Source organism: Xyrauchen texanus, chromosome 28 (assembly GCF_025860055.1).
Source record: "Xyrauchen texanus isolate HMW12.3.18 chromosome 28, RBS_HiC_50CHRs, whole genome shotgun sequence".
Lineage (NCBI taxonomy): Eukaryota > Metazoa > Chordata > Actinopteri > Cypriniformes > Catostomidae > Xyrauchen > Xyrauchen texanus.
This window is the reverse complement of record NC_068303.1, coordinates 5,063,510-5,088,372: the sequence shown is the minus strand read 5'-3', so window position 1 is coordinate 5,088,372 and position 24,863 is coordinate 5,063,510. Positions and strand designations below refer to the sequence as shown.

The window sequence follows — 24,863 nt, the reverse complement described above, 5'->3', positions numbered from 1 at the left end:
AAAGAACAACTGTCTCTATCAAGGACAGAAAGAGATGTGGAAGGCCAGACGTACAACTAAACAAGAGGATAAGTACATCAGAGTCTCTAGTTTGAGAAATAGACGCCTCACATGTCCTCCGCTGACAGCTTCATTGAATTCTACCCGCTAAACACCAGTTTCATGTACAACAGTAAAGAGAAGACTCAGGAGGCCTTTTGGGAAGAATTGCAAAGAAAAGAACACTTTTGAAACACAAAAAGAAAAGGTTCAAGTGGGCAAAGAAACACAGACATTGGACAACAGATAATTGGAAAAGAGTGTTATGGATCTAAACCCCATTGAACATTTGTGTGATCAGCTAGACTGTAAGGTGCGTGAGAAGTGCCCGACAAGACAGGCATCTCTATGGCACATGATACAGGATGTAATTTTATAAGGTTGTTTGAATGCAATAAAATTGTATAGGAGCTTTTTTTCTCTTTAGCGTTTATTATTGTTTGAGAATTATACGAGTTTTCTGTGTAGGTTTTATAATGTTTTATTCATTTGTTTCTTTTTAACATTTTATACGTTTTATAAGTTCTATTAAATTCTGTTATTAATGTTTGTAAAAAAATTGTACAGCACTTTGGTTACAACATTTGTTGTTTTTAAGTGTGCTTTATAAATAAACTTGACATGACTTGACTAGGAGCTCAATTGATAGAGCGTTGCACTTGGGTACGAGCTCTGAAGAGCGCGGAAGTCGACACAATTTATTCATTAAGTTCATTTAACTTAAACATTTATGAAAACTTGTTGCTCTAAAAAAGTTTATTTTTCTTATGTAAAACATTTGCACTGACACAACTTAGTAGTGTTTATTTTTCTGCTTCGAATCAAGATACATTGAAATGAAAATATTTTCAATATTTTAAACATAAAAAGTCTTGTTGGGACCACAGATTAAACTATTGACACCGCACATGAACTGAAAGTGACATTAAAGCACCACAAAATTACATGGTTGCTTCAGCATATTTCATCTCACATTTGCATTTATGACACTAACAGTTAGGTTTAGGTGTAAGATTTAGGATAGGGAGGTAGGTTTTGTTGATTAAAAACTAGATAGAGCATTAATCTTAAAAACCTCATCTGTTTGGAAAAAAACTCTTTATGTCATGAGATCAGGCTCAAATTTGGAGAAACATATCAAGATAGACAGTGTACACTTTTTAGAAGTACAAGAATCTATCCACCATGGTACAAATGAGTTTGCTTTCATTTTCTGTAATTTATACAATTTAATTACTATATATTTATATGCATCATTATTAAAAGATATAGCCATGGCCAAACTAGAATATTTAAATAATGTAATTCCAGTCTGTATTTCATTTTAATGAGTTATTTGTTATTTGCTGTCTTGTCATGTGGGAGGGCTGGAGACGACAACGAAGAGTATTTAAGGGACTCCTCACTTAGTCTAACAGTTTGTCGGTGTGACATAATATGAACCTGTCTCAACTAAGACAGCATTTTATAGATTCTTATTTTCTGAGCAGAGAAAAAGAAAACACAACAGCCAGGATGGACATATCACTGCAAGAACATGATTCAAAACAATTCTGTTATCCTGAATTGAACAATTCTTGCCTTAAAGGCACACACAGTGTAACCTCACAGACAGTGTTGTATCTCATTTTAGTTTCGGCGACTGTCGTGACTATTCTTGGAAATTCTGTGGTCATCATCTCCATAGCGCACTTCAAACAGCTCCAAACACCGACCAACATCCTGGTGATGTCTCTGGCTCTAGCAGACCTGTTGCTTGGATTAGTAGTCATGCCTTTCAGTATTATTCGTTCGGTGACTGGCTGCTGGTTCTATGGAGATACCATCTGTTTGCTTCACTCCAGTTTTGATATGTTCCTCTCAACTGTGTCTCTTTTTCATCTCATGTTCATCGCTATTGATCGATACCAGGCTGTGTGTTATCCGCTTCAGTACTCTACAAGAATAACCATGCCTGTTGCATGGGTCATGGTGCTGTTAATTTGGACTGTAGTTGCAGTGTATTCTTATGGCTTACTATACTCAAAGGCTAATGTGAAAGGACTGGATGAATACATAGAATCAATATACTGTATGGGAAGTTGTAATCTCGTTTTCAATGCATTGTGGGGGGTTCTAGATACATTAATGACATTCTTCCTGCCTTGTTCTGTTATGGTCGGACTGTATGCCAGGATTTTCTTAACTGCAAAAAAGCATGTAAGGAAAATTGGTGAGGCAAACCAGCATGAAAATGAGAGTATGTTTCAGAATTCTCGACGATCTGAGTGCAAAGCGGCAAAAACTCTTGGTGTGGTTGTGGGTGCCTTTATCATCTGCTGGTTGCCATTTTTTGTGAACTCTTTGATTGACCCCTACTTGAACTTTTCCACCCCAGCTGCACTCTTTGAAGTGTTTCTCTGGTTTGGGTACTTGAATTCAACCTTAAACCCCATCATATATGGCCTTTTCTATCCATGGTTTAGAAAAACCCTTTCCCTCATTATAACAATGCGAATATTTGAACCTAACTCTTCTGACATCAATGTTTTCACAGTTTGACTCATTTTCAGTTTCATTCATTCTTTTTTAATTTTGATCTGACCCAACTTTTCAGCATATGGGTCAACATGTTGTTTCCTTACTTACATGACTTACAATAAAGTGCATGAATGACGTAAATAAAAAATGCTGTAAAGATCTTGTAACACTGTGACATATCTTTTATCATACACTATTTAAAGGAATACTGTGTAGCATACAATGTGCTTTATCCAACGTAGAGTATGTACATTGTATATTTTTCCACAAAATATTAAGTACATTACCTTGTCATGTTGCATGTGAGCGGCTTCTTGTTACCTTCTCGGAAATATAAAAAAGTTATTTTACATTTGTGTATAATTGTCTTTTGGGCCAGTAACTGGATTTGGAAGGTCAAGTTCTTTGCATTCGGTCAATTCTATATTCTGTGCAGTGTCCTCTGTTGTAACATTTTGGCAAATGTTGTTGGAAATAGAGGCAAAGGCGGTAGTGGTAGTTGATTGGCCTTTTAAATTGGACTGTGCGTTTGGAGAATACATGTGATCCGTTTTGGTCTACAGTTAATCTGTCTGAATGAGTCTGTGTTTAAAATGAAAATTATATAAATATTTATTAAAATTGTTGTAAGTTTATAATGATCATCTGCAATATGATATCAGAAGGGATTAGTCCAAAGTGTGAGTTGCATATTGCATATCTGCAATACTGCAAAAGCAATGAAGCACATCATACCGAAGAGAGGCTGCTCTTCATCTCACCCAGCACACTCCTGCTCTACTTCGGGTCAGTGCCCATCAAAGAAACCCACTTCTGCCACTCCAGCACCACCATGGGCTGCCACTGAGACTTCAGGTTAGCCACGTAAACCAAAAATAACTCAGAAACAGATCTTATTGCACATCCGCCCCCAGGACTGCAACAATAGATGACGTACTTTCATATACAAATTGTTCCACATCACAGACTGTTCTTGAGATTCACATGCAAGGGATCTGCGTATCACAGTGGTTCTCAAACTTTTTTTGATGAATGCCCCCAACTTCATTCTCTTACCCCAGCCCCACCCCCCAGACACACAAAAGAAATATGTAACATCATTTGAAATCGGAGAATTGTTGTTACCAAAAAAAATAAAAACAAACACAAAACTCAGTATTTGTATTATTTTCTTAATTTGATAATCTAAATTTTGATGCATTGCATAATTTAAAAGTTTTGTTAATAAATTCAGCAGGATAACGTGTCATAAATGTGAGACCAAACCTTGCATTTCTTAAATATAAGCAGATGGAGGGCTATATCTGGGGCCTCTAAACAAAAATGGAAAGACAGAAACTGATGATAAATGTGGTATTGTTATTATAGTTCAAAAATAAGTGAAAATAATAATATAGCATATTTTGTCCAACTGAAATGCTCATTCTACATTACAGCATTGATTTTAAGTTGGATGTAGATGTAAATGTACTGGTATAAACAACAGAAAGGTTCGGAAGCCCCATTGCAGCCCGACTCGGATATGACGGCCATGCTTGCCCGGGCAGCTGCGAACGTTGGGCTGGAGTGGAACCCTCCACGCCGCCCTGAACCCTCGTGGCTTGATGATTGGTTCCTGTGGCCCAGAGCGCCGCTGACGGCCACGCCCCGGTCCTTTTCTTCCCGGAGGTGCATGAGGAGCTCACAAAGTCCTTTTACTGTCCGGACCCGATCTCTGAGCTCCTCCACTCTCACTACCCTCGATGGTATTCAACGATTCCCCAGGTGGTTAAGGCGGCTGCAGTACACTTGTGCCCGCAAGGCGCCTCCACCTGGTGGAATCGTCCAAGACTCCCGTCCAAGGCCTGTAGGTTTACGTCGTCACTGCAGCTAAGAACTACAGTACCGCTGGACAGGCCACCTCTGCCCTACACGCCATGGCTCTGCTGCAAGTGCACCAAGCCAAGACGCAGAGAGAACTGCTTGAGGGTAGTTCTGCCCCAGGATTGATGCAGGAGCTGTACTCGGTGACCGATCTCGCCCTCCAGGCGATGAAGGTCACGGCGGGGACTCTTGGGCAGGCGATGTCCACCTTGGTGGTTGTAGAGCACCACCTTTGGCTCCACTTGGTCGAGATGAGGGAGGCTGACAAGGCCCGGTTCCTTGACTCCCCCATCTCCCAGGCTGACCTATTCGGCGACACTGTCTAGGACTTTGCCCAGCTGTTAAGAATCAGACGATTCGGAGTCGATTCTGTGAAACGTAGGTAGATCTCTGGGCTTCCCGGGAATCCTCCCACTGCCCTCTCTGGTACGCCCTGACTGAGGCACTCCTCGGCACACAATTGGCTCCGGGGGCTACGTAAGTATGCATTCCCCAAAGTGAGCCAACTTGCACAGACCAGGTGCAGGGTCAGGGTGGACGAGAAGCAGGTCATCCTAGTAGCTCCCTACTGGCCCAGCCAGACTTGAATCTCGGACCTCATGCTCCTTGGGACACCTTGAATATGTATGTGGCCGCTATAGTGGAGCACCACAATGCAGTTGACAGTAAGTCTCTCAGGAAGCATGAATTGATCATCAGGTTCCTAAGAGGCGCGAGGAGGCTGAATCCTCCTAGACCGCGTCTCATTCCCTCATGGGATCTCTCCGTGGTCCTACGGGCCCCATTTGAGCCCCTGCAGTCGGTTGAGCTAAAGGCAGTCTCTCTGAAGACTTTCCTCCTGACTGCGCTCATGTCCATCAAGAGGGTAGTGGACCTGCTGGTGCTCTCAGTCAACGACTCGTATCTGGAGTTTGGTCTGGAATACTCTCACATGGTACTGAGACCCCCGACCGGACTATGTGCCCAAGGTTCCCTTGATCCCGTTTCGGGATCAGGTGGTGAACCTGCAAGTGTTGCCCCTGTAGCATGCAGTCCCAGCATTGTCATTGCTGTGTCTGTGCTTTACGCATCTATTTGGATCGCACTCAGAGCTTTAGATGCTCTGAGCAGCTCTTTGTCTGCTTTGGAGGACAAAGGCGTCCACTAGTGTCACTACATCGACACAAAGTCTCGTTACCTTCATCAGGGAACAGAGCTTATGAAAGTACATTAAAGGCATTATATTTTCTTACAAAAATATTTTTTATGTTTTTTTGGGGGATTTACATATTTCAATTTCATCAAAAAAAGAAATAGTGTATTTTGCATTTGCACTTGTGAAAATTTTAATGTATTTATTATCAGTGGTATTTGTAACAAGAACATAGTAAGGACATGGAAGCATGTATCTTCTTCACTACTATGGTTAGATGTAACATGATTTCTATAAAACAAATTATGGCATTTTTTAAATTACAAACAGTAGGCATACTCTAAACGCATGTAAAAACAGTAAATACAAAATATAAACATTTATAACTTGTAACAAAAATATATTATATATTCTCTCACTCCCCTAATGTAGCCTATGACAAATTTAATACAGCTAAATTAGTGAGATAACAATATGTATTATGAATCTATTTCTGCCTAAAGTACATTTAGTATTACTATAGTAAATTCAAGGATAGTCATGTAGAATTCTGTGCCGAATTCAAATGGTTTCTGTCTCAAGCCATGCTTCTCACTGGTTCTCGTAGCGCTGCAATTATCAGAGGTGCACGTTTAAAAGCTCAAGAGTGTGAGTAAAATGCACCTGCTTTGTGCTCGTGTCTGTCTCAGTTCAAACAAGGGAAAACATTTCCACTGAAGTAATTTAAAAATGCTGGGATTTATGGTGGCAACATCCATCAACATCATATCATTAGGTCTTTTACACATGGGGCCTCAGTGCTGGCTCAAACATCAAGTACCACGACACACCACGGATGTGCCAACACAGGCTAGGGCACGTTGTGCGATGGATGCCCAGCCCATGTGTGAAAGGGGTGTGGCACATCATCCACCTGGAACTGCTAGCTGTCTTCTTAGCCTTGAAGGCTTTTTATTCTAACATAATGAATCATCAAGTTCTGATTCGTTCAGACAGCATGGTAGTAGTGGTGTACATAAATTGACAGGGCGGAACTCGATTGCTGCCAATGATGAGCCTGACACAGCGCCTTCTCCTGTGGAGCGGGTGCCATTTCCCCCCCCACGAGCAACATATATCCTGTGCTGTCTGAACTGTGGAGCGGACCTGCTGTCGCGGCCAGGGAGCATTGCCGGGGGAATGGAGACTTCATCCTCAGATGGTCCTAAGGATTTGGGAAGTATTCGGCAAAGCGGAATTAAACCTATTTGCCTCCACAGAGAACTGGGGGTGGAAGCCATGGGCCACAAATGGCCAGCGAAATGCAAGTATGCATCTCCCTAGTACGCCTCCTTTATTTTGTCATCTGCAAAGTCAGAGAGGACAAGGAAACAGTTCTGTTAGTTGCGCCGAAATGGCCCAATCAGTCCTGGTTTCCAGAGATGATGGAGATTCTGGATGGTTTACACCATGTGGGGTTATTCATTAATCTATACACTTGAAGGCATGTCTGTAATAATTCACAGTCCTGTAGAACTCTGACTTCATAAACATATTCTTTTTCAAGTGTTTATACCTCTGGCATGTCCCTCTGGGGTTGTGACACATTCGGAGTGATGGGACTCGCTACATTGCAAAAACTGGCCGCACTACTACTTCAGAGTTTCGAGCGATGCGCTCTTGTCTCTTAGTCAGAGAATTCTGAAGAAATGGTTATTTCGCACCCGCTTAAATAGGACATCTGCATGCCTAACAGGGCAGGACTCAAACACCATTGCCAATCACAGGATTGACGTTATTATACAATGGCTTCAACTAGTCATCTGAGAAGGAATTCCACATAGCGTTACCACAATGTCTCATTCCCGTCATCTCAGGGAACCAAAGTTTCATGTGTAACCAGTGACATTTTTTTTTATTTAAAACTTATTTGTGCATTGACCTTAAAAAACTGAAATTTTAACTTGTTACTCAGTGACATTTCACCTCGGATCAGCCACTATATGTTTAAGATACCATTGTCACAGTTTTTTTCATGAGATTAGGCTCAAATTTGAAGGAACATATCAAGACAGATATTGTACACCGTTTAGTGATTTAATGAAGTACAAGAATCTATCCTCAATGATGCAAATTACTTTGTTTGCATTTACTGTCATTTATAAAATTTTGTTCAACTATATATTTATATGCATCATTATTACAAGATAAATTAGCCATGGCCAAACCAGAAAATTTAAATAATGTAATTCCAGTCTGTATTTCATTTTAATGAGTTATTTGTTATTTGCTGTCCTGTCATGTGGGAGGGCTGGAGAAGACAACGAAGAGTATTTAAGGGCCTCTTCACTTAGTCTAACAGTATGTCGGTGTGACATAATATGAACCTGTCTCAACTAAGACTGCATTTGAAGACAACAAGGCAGACAGGATGGACATATCACTGCAAGAATATGATTCAACACAATTCTGTTATCCTGCTGCAAACAATTCTTGCGTTAAAGGCACACACAGTGTAACCTCACAGACAGTGTTGTATCTCATTTTAGTTTCAGGCGATGGTCGTGACTATTCTTGAAATTCTGTGGTCATCATCTCCATAGCGCACTTCAAACAGCTCCAAACACCGACCAACATCCTGGTGATGTCTCTGGCTCTAGCAGACCTGTTGCTTGGATTAGTAGTCATGCCTTTCAGTATTATTCGTTCGGTGACTGGCTGCTGGTTCTATGGAGATGCCATCTGTTTGCTTCACTCCAGTTTTGATTTGTTCCTCACATCTGTGTCTATTTATCATCTCATGTTTATTGCTATTGATCGATACCAGGCTGTGTGTTATCCACTTCAGTACTCTACAAGAATAACCATACCTGTTGCATGGGTCATGGTGCTGTTAATTTGGACTGTAGTTGCAGTGTATTCTTATGGCTTACTATACTCAAAGGCTAATGTGAAAGGACTGGATGAATACATAGAATCAATATACTGTATGGGAAGTTGTATTCTCCTTTTCAATGCATTGTGGGGGGTTCTAGATACATTAATTACATTCTTCCTGCCTTGTTCTTTTATGGTCAGACTGTATGCCAGGATTTTCATAATTGCAAAAAACATGTAAGGAAAATTGGTGAGGCAAACCAGCATGAAAATGAGAGTATGTTTCAGAATTCTCGACGATCTGAGTGCAAAGCGGCAAAAACTCTTGGTGTGGTTGTGGGTGCCTTTATCATCTGCTGGTTGCCATTTTTTGTGAACTCTTTGATTGACCCCTACTTGAACTTTTCCACCCCAGCTGCACTCTTTGAAGTGTTTCTCTGGTTTGGGTACTTGAATTCAACCTTAAACCCCATCATATATGGCCTTTTCTATCCATGGTTTAGAAAAACCCTTTCCCTCATTATAACAATGCGAATATTTGAACCTAACTCTTCTGACATCAATGTTTTCACAGTTTGACTCATTTTCAGTTTCATTCATTCTTTTTTAATTTTGATCTGACCCAACTTTTCAGCATATGGGTCAACATGTTGTTTCCTTACTTACATGACTTACAATAAAGTGCATGAATGACGTAAATAAAAAATGCTGTAAAGATCTTGTAACACTGTGACATATCTTTTATCATACACTATTTAAAGGAATACTGTGTAGCATACAATGTGCTTTATCCAACGTAGAGTATGTACATTGTATATTTTTCCACAAAATATTAAGTACATTACCTTGTCATGTTGCATGTGGCGACTTCTTGTTACCTTCTCGGAAATATAAAAAAAGTTATTTTACATTTGTGTATAATTGTCTTTTGGGCCAGTAACTGGATTTGGAAGGTCAAGTTCTTTGCATTCTATGAATTCTATATTCTGTGCAGTGTCCTCTGTTGAAACATTTTGGCAAATGTTGTATTAAAACTATGCTATACTATTTGGATAGCAATGCATTTTCATGCTTTTATTATTTTGACAGATATTTACAGAACTGTGGTCGCACATGCCCATGTTACTGGTGCCTGATATATTCAGTGTAGCATCCATGAAATATTGTACATATTTAAATAAGATTTTTAAAAAATAATTTTGGAAATAGAGGCAAAGGCGGTAGTGGTAGTTGATTGGCCTTTTAAATTGGACTGTGCGTATGGAGAATACATGTGATCCGTTTTGGTCTACAGTTAATCTGTTTTAATGAGTCTGTGTTTACTAAAATTGTTGTAAGTTTATATTGATCATCTGCATTATGATATCGCTAGGGATTAGCCCAAGGTGTGAGTTGCATATTGCATATCTGCAAAAGCAATGAAGCACATCCTACCGAAGAGAGGCTGCTCTTCCTCTCACCCAGCACACTCCTGCTCTACTTCGGGTCAGTGCCCATAAAAGAAACCCACTTCTGCCACTCCAGCACCACCGAGGGCTGCCACTGAGACTTCAGGTTAGCCACGTAAACCAAAAAAATAACTCAGAAACAGATCGCACATCCGCCTCCAGGACTGGTTTGCAACAATAGATCGGAAAGATGCATACTTTCATAAACAAATTGCTCCAGCATCACAGACTGTTCTTAAGATTCACATGCAAGGGATCTGCGTATCACAGTGGTTCTCAAACTTTTGTTTATGAATGCCCCCTACTTCATTCTCTTACCCCAGCCCCACCCCCCACACACACAAAAAAAAATGTAACATCATTTGAACGCAGAGACTTTGTTACCATAAAAAATAAAAAACAAACACAAAACTCAGTATTTGTATTATTTTCTTAATTTGATAATCTAAACTTTGATGCATTGCATAATTTGAAAGTTTTGTTAATAAATTCAGCAGGATAACGTGTCATGAATGTGAGACCAAACCTTGCATTTCTTAAATATAAGCAGATGGAGGGCTATATCTGGGGCCTCTAAAATGAAAATGTAAAGACAGAGACTAATGATAAAAGTGGTATTGTTATTATATTTCATAAATAAGTGAAAAGAATAATATAGCATATTTTGTCCAACTGAAATGCTCATTCTACATTACAGCATTGATTTTAAGTTGGATGTAGATATAAATTTACTGGTATCAACAACAGTAAGGTTCAGACGCCCCATCGCAGGCCAACTCGGATATGAAGGCCATGCTTTCCTGGGCAACTGCGAATGTCGGGCTGGAGTGGAACCCTCCACCCCGCCCTGAACCCTTGTGGCTTGATGATTGGTTCCTGGGTCCGGAGCGGTGCTCACGGCCACACCACGGTCCCTTTCTTCCCGGAGGTGCATGAGGAGCTCACAAAGTCCTTTTACTGCCCGGACACAATCTCTGAGCTCCTCCGATCTCACTACCCTCGATGGTATTCAACGATTCCCCAGGTGGTTAAGGCGGTTGCGGTACACTTGTGCCCGCAAGGCGCCGCCACCTGACGGAACCGTCCGAGACTCCCGTCCAAGGCCTGTAGGTTTATGCCGTCACTGCGGCTAAGAACTACAGTTCCGCTGGAGAGGCCGCCTCTTCCCTACATGCCATGGCTCTCCTGCAAGTGCACCAAGCCACTGCTTGAGGGTAGTTCTACCCCAGGACTGATGCAGGAGCTGTACTCGGTGACCGATCTCGCCCTCCAGGCAATGAAGGTCACTGCGGGGACTCTCGGGCAGGCGATGTCCACCTTGGTGGTTCTGGAGCACCACGTTTGGCTTCACTTGGTCAAGATAAGGGAGGCTGACAAGGCCCGGTTCCTTGACGCCCCCATCTCCCAGGCTGACTTATTCGGCGACACTGTCGAGGACTTTGCCCACCTGTTAAGAAGCAGACGGAGGCTAATCAGCACATTCTGCCTCAAGCGGATCAAGATCCCGCACACCGTCTGCCCAGCGGGTCGGCCCCTGCGTAGAGCACCCCACGGGAAACAGACACCCCTTGTCTCACGGCCCGCTGCCTATAACACAAGGAAGGCTTTGAAGCGACCCTGAGAAGGGTGACCCAGGGACGTGGAGACCCGCTTCAGGCCTGGAGCTGGTGAACAGCCCACTCCATCCCCCGGTGGAGGGCCGGGAGGAGAATCCTTTGTTGCCTTTTCTTTTCATTTTGCCGACAGTATGCGGTACCCACATTTTCAGAAAAAGAGTGGTTTCCTCACTTCCTGGGTCACACGTCCACAGCTGTCATTATCACGACCGCTGTACACCGCACTTTTATGACAGGTACGTGGCTCCACCCCACCACGAGGCCCCACCCGCCGGTAAAACTGATGCAATTGTTCCCTTGGTCCCCCTCGCCCAGAGCTTGGGGGCGTCGCTCGTGCTCCCCAACCCGTTGCGATGGCTGACCAAGACCATCCGACTCGGTTATGCAATTCAGTTCGCCAGGCGCCCGCCCCGGTTCAGTGGCATCAAGTTACCTTAGTGAAGGGCGAGAACGCCACTGCTTTTTGTGCGGAGATCACGACCCTTCTACGAAGGACGTGATAGAGCCTGTCCCTCCAGCCGAGATAAAGAAGGGGTTCTACAGTCCCTACTTCCTCAAACCAAAGAAAGGCTGTGGGTTGCGGCCAATCTTGGAACTGCAAGTACTGAACCAGGCCTTGCACACACTCCTGTTTAAGATGCTAATGAAGAAACGCATTTTAGCAAGCATTCGGCATCAAGATTGGTTCATGGCGGCAGACCTGAAGGACGCATACTTCCACGTCTCGATTTGACCTCAACACAGGCCCTTCCTGCGGTTTGCCTTCGAGGGCCGGGCGTACAAGTACAGGGTCCTCCCCTTCAGCCTATCCCTGTCGCCTTGCATCTTTACGAAAGCCACAGAGGCAGCTCGGGTGGACAACACGGCTACAATAACATACATCAACAGCCATGGCGGCGTTTTCTCACGTCGCATGTCTCAACTCGCCCGGTCAACATGCCCTCCTCTGGATTCAGCAGTGACTCAAGTCGTTGTGAGCCACTCACATCCCGGCCAACCTCAACAGTGTGGCGGAGGCGCTGTCACGGCAGGTCATGCTCAGGGGAGAGTGGAGACTCCACCCCTAGGTGGTCCAGCTGATTTGGAGTTGATTCAGTCAAACGTAGGTAGATCTCTGGGCTTCCCGGAATCCTCCCACTGCCCTCTCTGGTACACCCTGACTGAGGCTCTCCTCGGCACAGATGCGCTGGCACATAGTTGGCTCCGGGGGCTATGCAAGTATGCATTCCCCAAAGTGAGCCAACTTGCACGGACCATGTGCAAGGTCAGGGTGGACGAGAAGCAGGTTGTCCTAGTAGCTCCCTACTGGCCCAGCCAGACTTGAATTTCGGACCTCACGCTCCTTGGGACACCTTGAATGTGTATGTGGCCGTTATAGTGGTGCACCACAATGCAGTTGACAGTAAGTCTCTCAGGAAGCATGAATTGATCATCAGGTTCCTAAGAGGCGCGAGGAGGCTGAATCCTCCTAGACCGCGTCTCATTCCCTCAAGGGATCTCTCCGTGGTCCTACGGACCCCATTTGAGACCCTGGAGTCAGTTGAGCTAAAGGCAGTCTCTCTGAAGACTGCCCTCCTGACTGGGCTCATGTCTATCAAGAGGGTAGGGGACCTGCAGGTGTTCTTTGTCAACGACACGTACCTGGAGTTTGGTCCAGAATACTCTCACGTGGTACTGAGACCCCCGACCGGACTATGTGCCCAAGGTTCCCTTGATCCCGTTTCGGGATCAGGTGGTGAACCTGCAAGTGTTGCCCCAGTAGAATGCAGTCCCAGCATTGTCGTTGCTGTATCCGTGCTTTACCCATCTATTTGGATCGCACTCAGAGCTTTAGATGCTCTGAGCAGCTCTTTGTCTGCTTTGGAGGACAAAGTCAACCACTAGTGTCACTACATCGACACAACGTCTCGTTACCTCAATCAGGGAACGGAGGTTATGAAAGTAACTAAGACATATTTTCTTACAAATTGTTTTTTTTTTGGGATTTACATATTTCAATTTCATCAAAAAAAGAAATAGTGTATTTTGCATTTGCACTTATGAAATTTTAAATGTATTTATTATCAGTGGTATTTGTAACAAGAACATAGTAAGGACATGGAAGCATGTATCTTCTTCACTACCATGGTTAGATGTAACATGATTTCTATAAAACAAATTATGGCATTTTTAAAATTACAAAGAGTAGGCATACTCTAAACGCATGTAAAAACAGTAAATACAAAATATAAACATTTATAACTTGTAACAAAAATTTAGTATATTCTCTCACTCCCCTAATGCAGCCTATGACAAATGTAATACAGCTAAATAAAAATATGTATTATGAATCTATTTCTGCCTAAAGTACATTTAGTATTATTATAGTAAATTTAAGGATAGTCATGTAGAATTCTGTGCCGAATTCAAATGGTTTCTGTCTCAAGCCGTGCTTCTCACTGGTTCTCGTAGCGCTGCAATTATCAGAGGTGCACGTTTAAAAGCTCAAGAGTGTGAGTAAAAATGCACCTGCTTTGTGCTCGTGTCTGTCTCAGTTCAAACAAGGGAAAACATTTCCACTGAAGTCATTTAAAAATGCTGGGTTTTATGGTGGCAACATCCATCAACATCATATCGTTAGGTCTTTTACACATGGGGCCTCAGTGCTGGCTCAATCATCAAGTACCACGACACACCACGGATGTGCCAACACAGGCTAGGGCACGATGTGCGATGGATGCCCAGCCCATGTGCGAAAGGGGTGTGGCACATCATCCACCTGGAACTGCTAGCTGTCTTCTTAGCCTTGAAGGCTTTTTATTCTGACATAATGAATCACCAAGTTCTGATTCATTCAGACAGCATGGTAGTAGTGGTGTACATAAATTGCCAGGGCAGAACTTGATTGCTGCCAATGATGAGCCTGACACAGCGCCTTCTCCTGTGGAGCTGAGCCATCTCTTCTCCCTACGAGCAACATATATCCTGTGCTGTCTGAACTGTGGAGCAGACATGCTGTCGTGGCCAGGGAACATTGCCAGGGGAATGGAGACTTCATCCTCAGATGGTCTTGAAGGATTTGTGAAGAATTCGGCAAAGCGGAATTTGCCTCCACACAGAATGGCCACCGACCCCTCTGGTACTCCATGTCCCAAGCCCAGCTGGGGGTGGAAGCCATGGCCCTCAAATGGCCAGCGAAATGCAAGTATGCATCTCCCCTAGTACGCCTCCTCCATTCTGTCATCTGCGAATCCGAGAGTACAAGTAAACAGTTCTGTTAGTTGCGCCGAAATGGCCCAATCAGTCCTGGTTTCCGGAGCTGATGGGGATTCTGGATGGTTTTCACCATGTGGGGTTATTCATTAATCTATACACTTGAAGGCATGTCTGTAATAATTCACAGTCCTGTAGAACTGTGACTTAATATACATATACTTTTTCAAGTGTATATACCTCTGGCAGGTCCCTCTGGGTTATGACATCATATAGTTCGGTGTGATGGGACTCGCTTTCCCTATAGCATTACCGCAATGTCGAGTGAACCGTAATCGAAAGGGACTGTCTACGGTTACACATGTAACCTCGGTTCCCTCAGATGAAGGGAACAATACATTGCAAAAACTGGCCGCACTACTACTTCAGAGTTTCGAGCGATGCGCTCTTGTCTCTTAGTCATAGAATTATGAAGAAATGGTTATTTCGCACCCACTTAAATAGGACATCTGCATGCCTAACAGGGCAGGACTCAAACACCATTGCCAATCACAGGATTGGCATTATTATACAATGGCTTCAACTAGTCGTCTGAGAAGGTATTCTCCATAGCGTTACCAAAATGTCTCATTCCCGTCATCTCAGGGAACCAAGGTTTCATGTGTAACCAGTGAAATTTTTTTTATTTAAAACTTATTTGTGCATTAAACTTAAAAACTCCTCTGTTTGGTTGAAATTTTAACTTGTTACTCAGTGGACATTTCACCTCGGATCAGCCACTATACGTGTAAGATACCATTGTCACTCAAATTTGCAGGAACATATCAAGACAGATATTGTACACCATTTAGTGATTTAATGAAGTAAAAGAATCTATCCTCCATGATGCAAATTACTTTGTTTGCATTTACTGTCATTTATAAAATTTTGTTCAACTGTACATTTATACTACAAGGGTATCACACTTCTCAGCCTCCCTGGTAAAGTTTACTCCAAGGTGCTGGAGAGGAGGGTACGGCCGATTGTCGAACCTCGGATTGAAGAGGAACAATGCGGTTTTCGTCCTGGCCGTGGAACGACGGACCAGATCTTTACTCTCGCAAGGATCCTGGAGGGGGCCTGGGAGTATGCCCATCCGGTCTACATGTGTTTTGTGGATCTGGAGAAGGCGTATGACCGGGTCCCCGGAGATACTGTGGGAGGTGCTGTGGGAGTACGGGGTGGGGGATCCCTTCTTAGGGCTGATCCAATCCCTGTACGCCCAAAGCGAGAGCTGTGTCCGGGTCCTCGGCACGAAGTCGAGTTCATTCCATGTGGGGTTGGTCTCCGCCAAGGCTGCGCTTTGTCACCAATCCTGTTTGTGATATTCATGGACAGGATATCGAGGCGTAGTCGGGTGGGGAAGGTGTGCGGTTCGGTGGGCTGGGGATCTCATCGCTGCTTTTTGCAGATGATGTTGTCTTCATGTCATCATCGGTCCGTGACCTTCAGCTCTCACTGGATCGCTTGGCAGTCGAGTGTGAAGCAGCTGGGATGAGGATTAGCACCTCTAAATCTGAGGCCATGGTTCTCAGCAGGAAACCGATGGAGTGCGTACTCCAGATAGGGAATGAGGTTTTGCCCCAAGTGAAGGAGTTCAAGTACCTCGGGGTCTTGTTCACGAGTGAGGGACAATGGAGCGGAGGTTGGCCGGCGAATCGGGGCAGCGGGGCGGTATTGCACTCGCTCTATCGCACCGTTATCACGAAAAGAGAGCTGAGCCGAAAGGCAAAGCTCTCGATCTACCGGTCAATTTTTGTTCCTACCCTCACCTATGGTCATGAAGGTTGGGTCATGACCGAAAGAACTAGGTCAGCGAGTACAAGCGGCCGAAATGGGCTTCCTCAGAAGGGTGGCGGGCTTCTCCCTTAGAGATAGGGTGAGGAGCTCAGTCATCTGTGAGGAGCTCGGAGTAGAGCCGCTGCTCCTTTGCGTTGAAAGGAGTCAGTTGAGGTGGTTTGGGCATCTGGTAAGGATGCCCCCTGGCCGCCTCCCTAGGGAGGTGTTTCAGGCACGTCCAGCTGGGAGGAGGCCTCGGAGAAGACCCAGGACTAGGTGGAGAGATTACATCTCCACACTGGCCTGGGAACGCCTCGGGGTCCCCCAGTCAGAGTTGGTTAATGTGGCTTGGGATAGGGAAGTTTGGGGCCCCCTGCTGGAGCAGCTGCCCCCGTGACCCGACTTCGGATAAGCGGTTGAAGATGGATGGATGGATGGATGGATGGATGGATGGATGGATGGATGTACATTTATATGCATCATTATTACAAGATAAATTAGCCATGGCCAAATCAGAAAATTTAAATAATGTCATTCCAGTCTGTATTTCATTTTAATGAGTTATTTGTTATTTGCTGTCTTGTCATGTGGGAGGGCTGGAGAAGACAATGAAGAGTATTTAAGGGCCTCTTCACTTAGTCTAACAGTATGTCGGTGTGACATAATATTAACCTGTCTCAACTAAGACAGCATTTGAAGACAACAAGGCAGACAGGATGGACATATCACTGCAAGAATATGATTCAACACAATTCTGTTATCCTGCTGCAAACAACTCTTGCGTTAAAGGCACACACAGTGTAACCTCACAGACAGTGTTGTATCTCATTTTAGTTTCGGCGATGGTCGTGACTATTCTTGGAAATTCTGTGGTCATCATCTCCATAGCGCACTTCAAACAGCTCCAAACACCGACCAACATCCTGGTGATGTCTCTGGCTCTAGCAGACCTGTTGCTTGGATTAGTAGTCATGCCTTTCAGTATTATTCGTTCGGTGACTGGCTGCTGGTTCTATGGAGATGCCATCTGACACCACATCTCTGTTATGTTAATTCCAGCATACAGACCGCTCGTCAGACGCACAAAACCGCTTCAGAAGCAGGTGAAAACCTGGCCAGCAGGAGCCATCTCTGCTCTTCAGGACTGTTTTGAGTGTACTAACTGGCACATGTTCAGGGAGGCTGCAACATATGGCGATTCTACCAACTTGGAGGAATACACAGCATCAGTGACCAGCTACATCAGCAAGTGCATTGATGATGTCACTTTCTCAAGACCATCACCACGCGCTCCAACCAGAAGCCGTGGATGACTGCTGGAGGTGCGCGCGCTGCTGAGGTCGAGACTCCGCCTTCAGAGCAGGCGATAAGGCAGCCCTAAGAACAGCTAGGGCCAAACTGTCACGGGCAATCAGAGAGGCAAAGCGCGCTGCGCCCAGAGAATCCACAGTCACTTCCAGGACAGCGGTGACCGCGGCGCATGTGGCAGGGCATCCAGGCCATCACCAACTACAGGACAACATCAGTTGCCTGTGACAAAGATGCCTCCCTTCCAGATGCGCTGAGCGACTTCTACGCTTCGGTTTGAAGTGCAGAACGGCGTGATGGCGAGGAAGTCCACCCCTCCTCCCAGCGACCAGGTGCTCTGTCTTACCACGGCAGATGTGAGGAAAACTCTACGTAGAGTCAACCCGCGGAAGGCTGCTGGACCAGACAACATTCCTGGCAGAGTGCTCAGAGGATGTGCAGACCAGCTAGCAGATGTTCTTACCGACATCTTCAACATCTCTCTGAGCAGCGCCGTTGTTCCAACGTGCTTCAAGGCCACCACCATCATCCCCATGCCAAAGAAGTCTTCAGTGTCCTGCCTCAGCGACTACCGTCCCGTCGCACTTACACCCATCATCATGAAGTGCTTGAGAGGCTCGTCATGAGGCAGATTAAGACCCAGCTGCCCCCTCACTAGACCCACTGCAGTTTGCATATCGTTCAAACCGTTCAGCGGACGATGCCATCACCACAACCCTCCATCTGGCCCTCACCCACCTAGACAATAAGGACTCATACGTTCGAATGCTGTTCATAGATTTCAGCTCAGCATTCAACACAATCATTCCCCAGCACCTGATTGGAAGCTGAACCTGCTGGGCCTGGACACCTCCCTCTGCAACTGGATCCTGGACTTCCTGACTGGGAGACCTCAGTCAGTCGGATCGGGAACAGCATCTCCACCACCACCACACTGAGCACTGGGGCCCCCAGGCTGTGTGCTCAGTCCACTGCTGTTCACTCTGCTGACTCACGACTGTGCAGCAATGCACAGCTCGAATCACATCATCAAGTTAGCCGATGACCGCGACCGTGGTGGGTCTCATCAGCAAGAACAACGAGTCAGCATACAGAGAGGAGGTGCAGCGGCTGACGAACTGGTGTAGAGCCAACAACCTGTCCCTGAATGTCGACAAAACAAAAGAGATGGTTGTTGACTTTAGGAGAGCACAAGGTGAACACACTCCGCTGAACATCGACGGCTCCTCTGTGGAGATCGTCAAGAGCACCAAATTTCTTGGTGTTCACCTGGCGGAGAACCTCACCTGGTCCCTCAACACCAGCTCTATCACCAAGAAAGCCCAGCAGCGTCTCTACTTTCTTCGAAGGCTGAGAAAGCACATCTCCCAACCCCTATCCTCACTACATTCTATAGAGGGACTATTGAGAGCATCCTGAGCAGCTGCATCACTGCCTGGTTTGGGACTTGCACCGTTTAGGACCATAAAGCCCTGCAGAGGATAGTGAGGACAGCTGAGAAGATCATTGGGGTCTCTCTTCCCTCCATCAAAGACATTTACAAAAAACACTGTATCCATAAAGCAACCAGCATTGTGGACGACCCCACACCCCTCACACAAACTCTTTACCCTCCTCCCGTCTGGCAAGAGGTACCGAAGCATTCGGGCCCTCACGGCCAGACTGTGTAACTAACTTCTTCCCCAAGCCATCAGACTTCTCAATACTCAGAGACTGGTTTGACACACCACGTGTCCTGAGTTGCACTTTAATAACTGTCACTTTATAACTGTCTGCTACCTCAATAACTGCTATGTGCATAGAACATTATCTCATAGTATGTTATGTTTACATTTTAGAAACTGTCATCTTTTTGCACTACTGAGTACTGGTCGAGCTGCACTGTCTATTGTCCTGTTCATTGTCAGTAATTTGTTGTACTGTCCTGTACTTTTTGCACATGTTTGCACGTGCACTTTATATAGGTATATATAGGTAGTTTATATAGGTATTTTATTTCGTTGTGTAGTCTCATGTGGTCCTATGTTGGTCCTTTGTTGTTTTTATGTAGCACCATGGTCCTGGAGGAACGTTGTCTCGTTTTGCTGTGTACTGTACTAACTGTATATGGTTGAAACGACAATAAAAACCACTTGACTTGACTGACTTGATCTGTTTGCTTCACTCCAGTTTTGATTTGTTCCTCACATCTGCATCTATTTTTCATCTCATGTTCATCGCTATTGATCGATACCAGGCTGTGTGTTATCCACTTCAATACTCTACAAGAATAACCATACCTGTTGCATGGGTCATGGTGCTGTTAATTTGGACTGTAGTTGCAGTGTATTCTTATGGCTTACTATACTCAAAGGCTAATGTGAAAGGACTGGATGAATACATAGAATCGATATATTGTTTGGGAAGTTGTATTCTCCTTTTCAATGCATTGTGGGGGGCTCTAGATACAATAATGTCGTTCTTCCTGCCTTGTTCTGTTATGGTCGGACTGTATGCCAGGATTTTCATAATTGCAAAAAAACATGTACGGAAAATTGGTGAGGCAAACCAGCATGAAAATGAGAGTATGTTTCAGAATTCTCGACGATCTGAGTGCAAAGCGGCAAAAACTCTTGGTGTGGTTGTGGGTGCCTTTATCATCTGCTGGTTGCCATTTTTTGTGAACTCTTTGATTGACCCCTACTTGAACTTTTCCACCCCAGCTGCACTCTTTGAAGTGTTTCTCTGGTTTTGGGTACATATATGGCCTTTTCTATCCATGGTTTAGAAAAACCCTTTCCCTCATTATAACAATGCGAATATTTGAACCTAACTCTTCTGACATCAATGTTTTCACAGTTTGACTCATTTTCAGTTTCATTGATTCTTTTTTCATTTTGATCTGACCTAACTTTGCATTATATGGGTCCACATGTTGTTTCCTTACTTACATGACTTACAATAAAGTGCATGAATGACGTAAATAAAGAATACTGTAATGATCTTGTAACTGTGACATATCTTTTATCATACACAATTTAAAGGTTGATTTGTGTAATGCTTTTTAATGTTAAAATACTTTTTTTCCCATCCTACTATGCAGAGACAAATAAAAGAAAGCCATTGTTAACACTTTTCATTTGAATCATCTTATAAACTGGCGATTGTGCTTTTCAGTCAAACAAATTTAAAAAGGTAACATATGAAATATCAAACTATTGTTTTAGCCAACTGTATATACTATAACATTTAAATTTCATGTGACAACTTTTCCCCAAAATTCCATTGTATTTTCTTTATCATTTTTATGTAAAGCAATTTGAATTTCCATTATGTATGAAATGTGCTTCATCAATAAACTTGCCTTCCCTTGGCTTTGTCTTGAAAACACTTTAAATCTTTTGGTTAAAAATATACTTTCAGTATATGACCCTTGCATAAATGTATGCTATGTATGGTTTTATTGTGTTCACTCTATTGTGTTTCACATTTTTGAAGTAGGTGTTTGAAACCAACATAAAAAACTGCTGCTAGTAAAAAAACTCAAATTTGTGTAATTGGACTTATGACTCAAAATCATTAGTTACTGAGATATAGCCCTTATGACAACTTCCCAAAGACAACTTGTCCTGCTCTCTCATATTCAACTTAAGACATACATTTAACATTTTACTTTTGATTTATTTCAGCCAAACATTGGTATCCGCCAATAAAAGCAATTATTAGATGGCTTAGGGTTGCCACCCTTCCCGTAAAATACGAGATCGTCCTGTATCTAAAGATGAAAAGATGTGTCCATCCAATCAATATGTAATGCGATTTGTATAGTATTTAAGCTGGTCCGATGGCATCATGGCTAAATTGTTCAAGATCATTGTAAATGTTTCCTACGGTGGGTAAGGGACTGCCTGAAAAGTCAAAAAATCCTGCCTCCGTATACCTGGCAGTGCCCGCCCTCAAAACTGTTGGTCCTCGTTTCACGATAACAATTGATCTTATTTGGGAAAAATGTCTTTACTGCGATCGATTTTATGAATGTTCTTTTATTAACATGAACTTGCAAGGATGCATTTAAGAGGACAGTTAAGAGAGTACTTAAGAGAGTTCCTGTCTGTTTGTGATGTGCTGATGTGACCTTTTAGTGTCACTCATCATTGTAACTTCATTATATATTTGTGCATAGTTATATAAATACAATTTACCTCGCTAGGAAATGTAAATAAGAAAAGGAGGGGCAAGTCAAACTTAATTTTTGTGGTTATCTATATTATGTCACAAATGCTGTTGATTGAGCTTAACTTGTTTTCCACCCGAATATTCCTTTAAGAATGTTAATGTGAGTTAATGTGCATTATGTTTCAGTGTTTTGTTTATAACTGAGACCAGTTACTCTGAAACTGTCACGAACCCCGCTCCTCTGCCCCATCTCCGCTTCCTCGAGCACGCACACATGCACTCCGCGAGCGTGCTCGCTTCCCGCTCCCTCGCTCCGCCCCCTTGAGCTCGTACGCTCCTTTTCCTCCCTCGGGCTTCCACGCCTGGTTTTGCTCTTGCTCGTAAACTCTCTCCCCCCTCTGACTCACATGCTCGCTTCTCACGCGCTTCCAATCTGCCTGAACATTATGACCACCTGCACTCACGCACTTCCAATCCCCACACATTAGTTTCACCTGCACTCGTCTCGTCACCTTCATTGTTCACACCTGCACTCGCCCCTATATAACTCACTATCCTTTCGTTTGTTTGGGGTTGGTTATTGTATTTAGTTCCCCGTATCTTTGCCCCGCTAGTCTCGCCTAGTTTTGCCCCCCCGCTAGTCTCGTCTAGTTTTGACCTCCCTACTATTCTTCCTCTTAGCTTGCCAGCCCCCCATTCCTCTCGTCCCCCTGTCTTCGTTCCCGCTTGTCTCGTCTTGTTCTTCGCCCTAGTTGTTAACTGTTTTCCCCGCTATCGTTCACCTCCCTCATTGGATTTTCCCCCCTTGTTATCTCTTTGATTCCCCGGCTTCTGACCCTACGCTTCCCACGACTACTCTTCACTGGATTTGCCCCCTTGTTTGTACTTTTGCCTGGACTGCTTTTATTTAATAAAGCAGTTTTCATCCGTCATTGTGACTGTCTTATCTTGTGTGTGTGTGTTCGCTACAGAAACAAGGAAGGCATGTAGAAACATACAGAATAAAGTTATTATACAAAAGTTTGACACTGTTCGCAAAGCCTTATTCTGTAATGTTCAAAAAGTGTCATATTATTATTAGAAATACTGCATCATTTCTTTTAGAATGTAAAAAATAGTAAATATGTCTTTAAAATGGTTAATTATGGATAAATGTTGAAAGGCATGTGAGTTTTTCCTCTTTTACACCCTGATGTGTCTTCAGGGTGATACTGATAATCTTGAAGTTGGAAAAACAAATTCAGTTTGACCCTCATGAGCTTTATGTTCATAGAGCACACAAAAACAACTAATGTGTGCTGCTAAGAAGTGCAATATAAAGGGTGCATTAGATCAGATCTGCCGTTTTTTTCTTTCTACCGCCTATCTTTATATAATTTAGAGACAATGGTCAATATTTGAAACTAAATAATTAAGTAATAGCCTAATGAATACAAATATCCTTAATACATATATGTGTGTCAAAAAGGAGTGAGCCAAAAGTTGTTGAGCAAGGGGGGTCGCTGTCCTTTTCTGCATATCGTGGTGCCATTTTGTGGTCCGTTCTGCATAATGCGGCGGCTCATTTTAGCTTATCACGGCCCATTGGTTCTCCCGATGGCCAGTCCGTCCATGAACGGCCCCAAATTGCATCGGCCCACTGGGAAAATGCCCGGTACGCCAGATTACCAGCCATGCATGGTGGCCACTGCCACTCCTGGCCACCCCTGTAACTCCACCACTGGCCAGTGGCTACAGAATTCAGTGGAGGACTCCAGGTAAACAGAATAACAAATGTCCATATCAATATAAAATGCATACCCCCATGTAATTATTTCACAGTGAAAGTGTATTAGCTTATAATAATTTTTTTTCATGGAAGCCGGTGATGAAATGCACACACACGATGCTGATTCTGAAGTTCATTCATGATGAGTCCATTCATTTGACTCAAACACTCTTATTTATAACCTTCCCTGTGTGTTTTGTGTATTGTCAAAGCAAAGTAAAATAAACACTGTGATCTCATTATTGAATGTGTTGGTCAGGTCGATGCAGTTTAGTTTCATTGTTTCAGCAGGTGTGTTTGAACAACATTTTTAGTCTGTTGAGAAAAATCTAGCTTACTAACTAACGCACTAGTCTACGAAAGCTAGTCCACTAAATTTAACTTGTCTATGTAATAATGGTAAATCAGCTTATACTTCTTAAAATTGACCATCTTCACAGGTCACGGTAGGCTCAAAAAGACTGTGAATTTTTTCACTGATCAGTTTTTGTCTCTGAACCATTTTTGAGATCTGGAGATTTGTGAAAACCTTCACAGATTGATTTGACTCAGTTTAATGGCTTCATGCAAGGGCGTCGCAGCCGTGGGGGGCGTGGGTGACACGTTCCCCACACTCTTTATCCAAGCCAGGGCCGGACTGGGACACAATTTCAGGCCGGGAAATCCTACACCCATCCAGGCCATCCTATGCACCCAAATAAAATTTAGAAACATGGACAACCATGTTTTTTTTCCCCCTAAATTACATTTATTTCACAGTATGACCATAACATAAAAACATAAACAACCAACCTAGAAGTAAAGCAGTCCTAATATCAAATGGGACACAATAGGGCTATTACCCATCAAATTAAAAAAATGTGCACCGCAATTACAACTGCAATAAATAATGTTATGAGATTGATGTTTTAAATAAATGTTTGAATATAAAAAAAATGCAATACTTCAACATTAAACTAAACCGCCAATAGGTGGCGGCAAGTGACCGTCTTAATTAGTGAGTCATTCATACAAAAGATTCGTTCAAAACGCTGAATCATTCAGTAACAAAACACTGCTGTAGCTTTCCTTTGGAACTATTTTAGTCGGTGAAATAGAACAAAAACAGTTCATATGGTTTGTGTCTAAAATGTAAGTAACTTAATAAT

The 24,863-nt window shown here is 43.5% G+C and overlaps 2 protein-coding genes and 1 pseudogene across 2 annotated transcripts; all 3 read left to right on the top strand.

The window, feature by feature from the left end:
* The first annotated feature begins 1,554 nt into the window (after nucleotides 1–1,554).
* Nucleotides 1,555–2,580, top strand: taar13e (trace amine associated receptor 13e). The gene has a single exon (XM_052095814.1). The coding sequence runs from the start codon at nucleotides 1,555–1,557 to the stop codon at nucleotides 2,578–2,580; it is 1,026 nt and encodes a 341-aa protein (XP_051951774.1).
* Nucleotides 2,581–4,475: 1,895 nt separating this feature from the next.
* Nucleotides 4,476–9,956, top strand: LOC127622428 (trace amine-associated receptor 13c-like; annotated as a pseudogene).
* Nucleotides 9,957–13,061: 3,105 nt separating this feature from the next.
* On the top strand, nucleotides 13,062–23,196 carry LOC127622427 (trace amine-associated receptor 13c-like). The gene is made up of 4 exons (XM_052096535.1): nucleotides 13,062–13,262; nucleotides 17,171–17,508; nucleotides 19,941–20,526; nucleotides 23,152–23,196. Exons 1-4 carry the CDS (start codon nucleotides 13,062–13,064, stop codon nucleotides 23,194–23,196), a joined length of 1,170 nt encoding a protein of 389 aa, XP_051952495.1.
* Nucleotides 23,197–24,863: the final 1,667 nt, after the last annotated feature.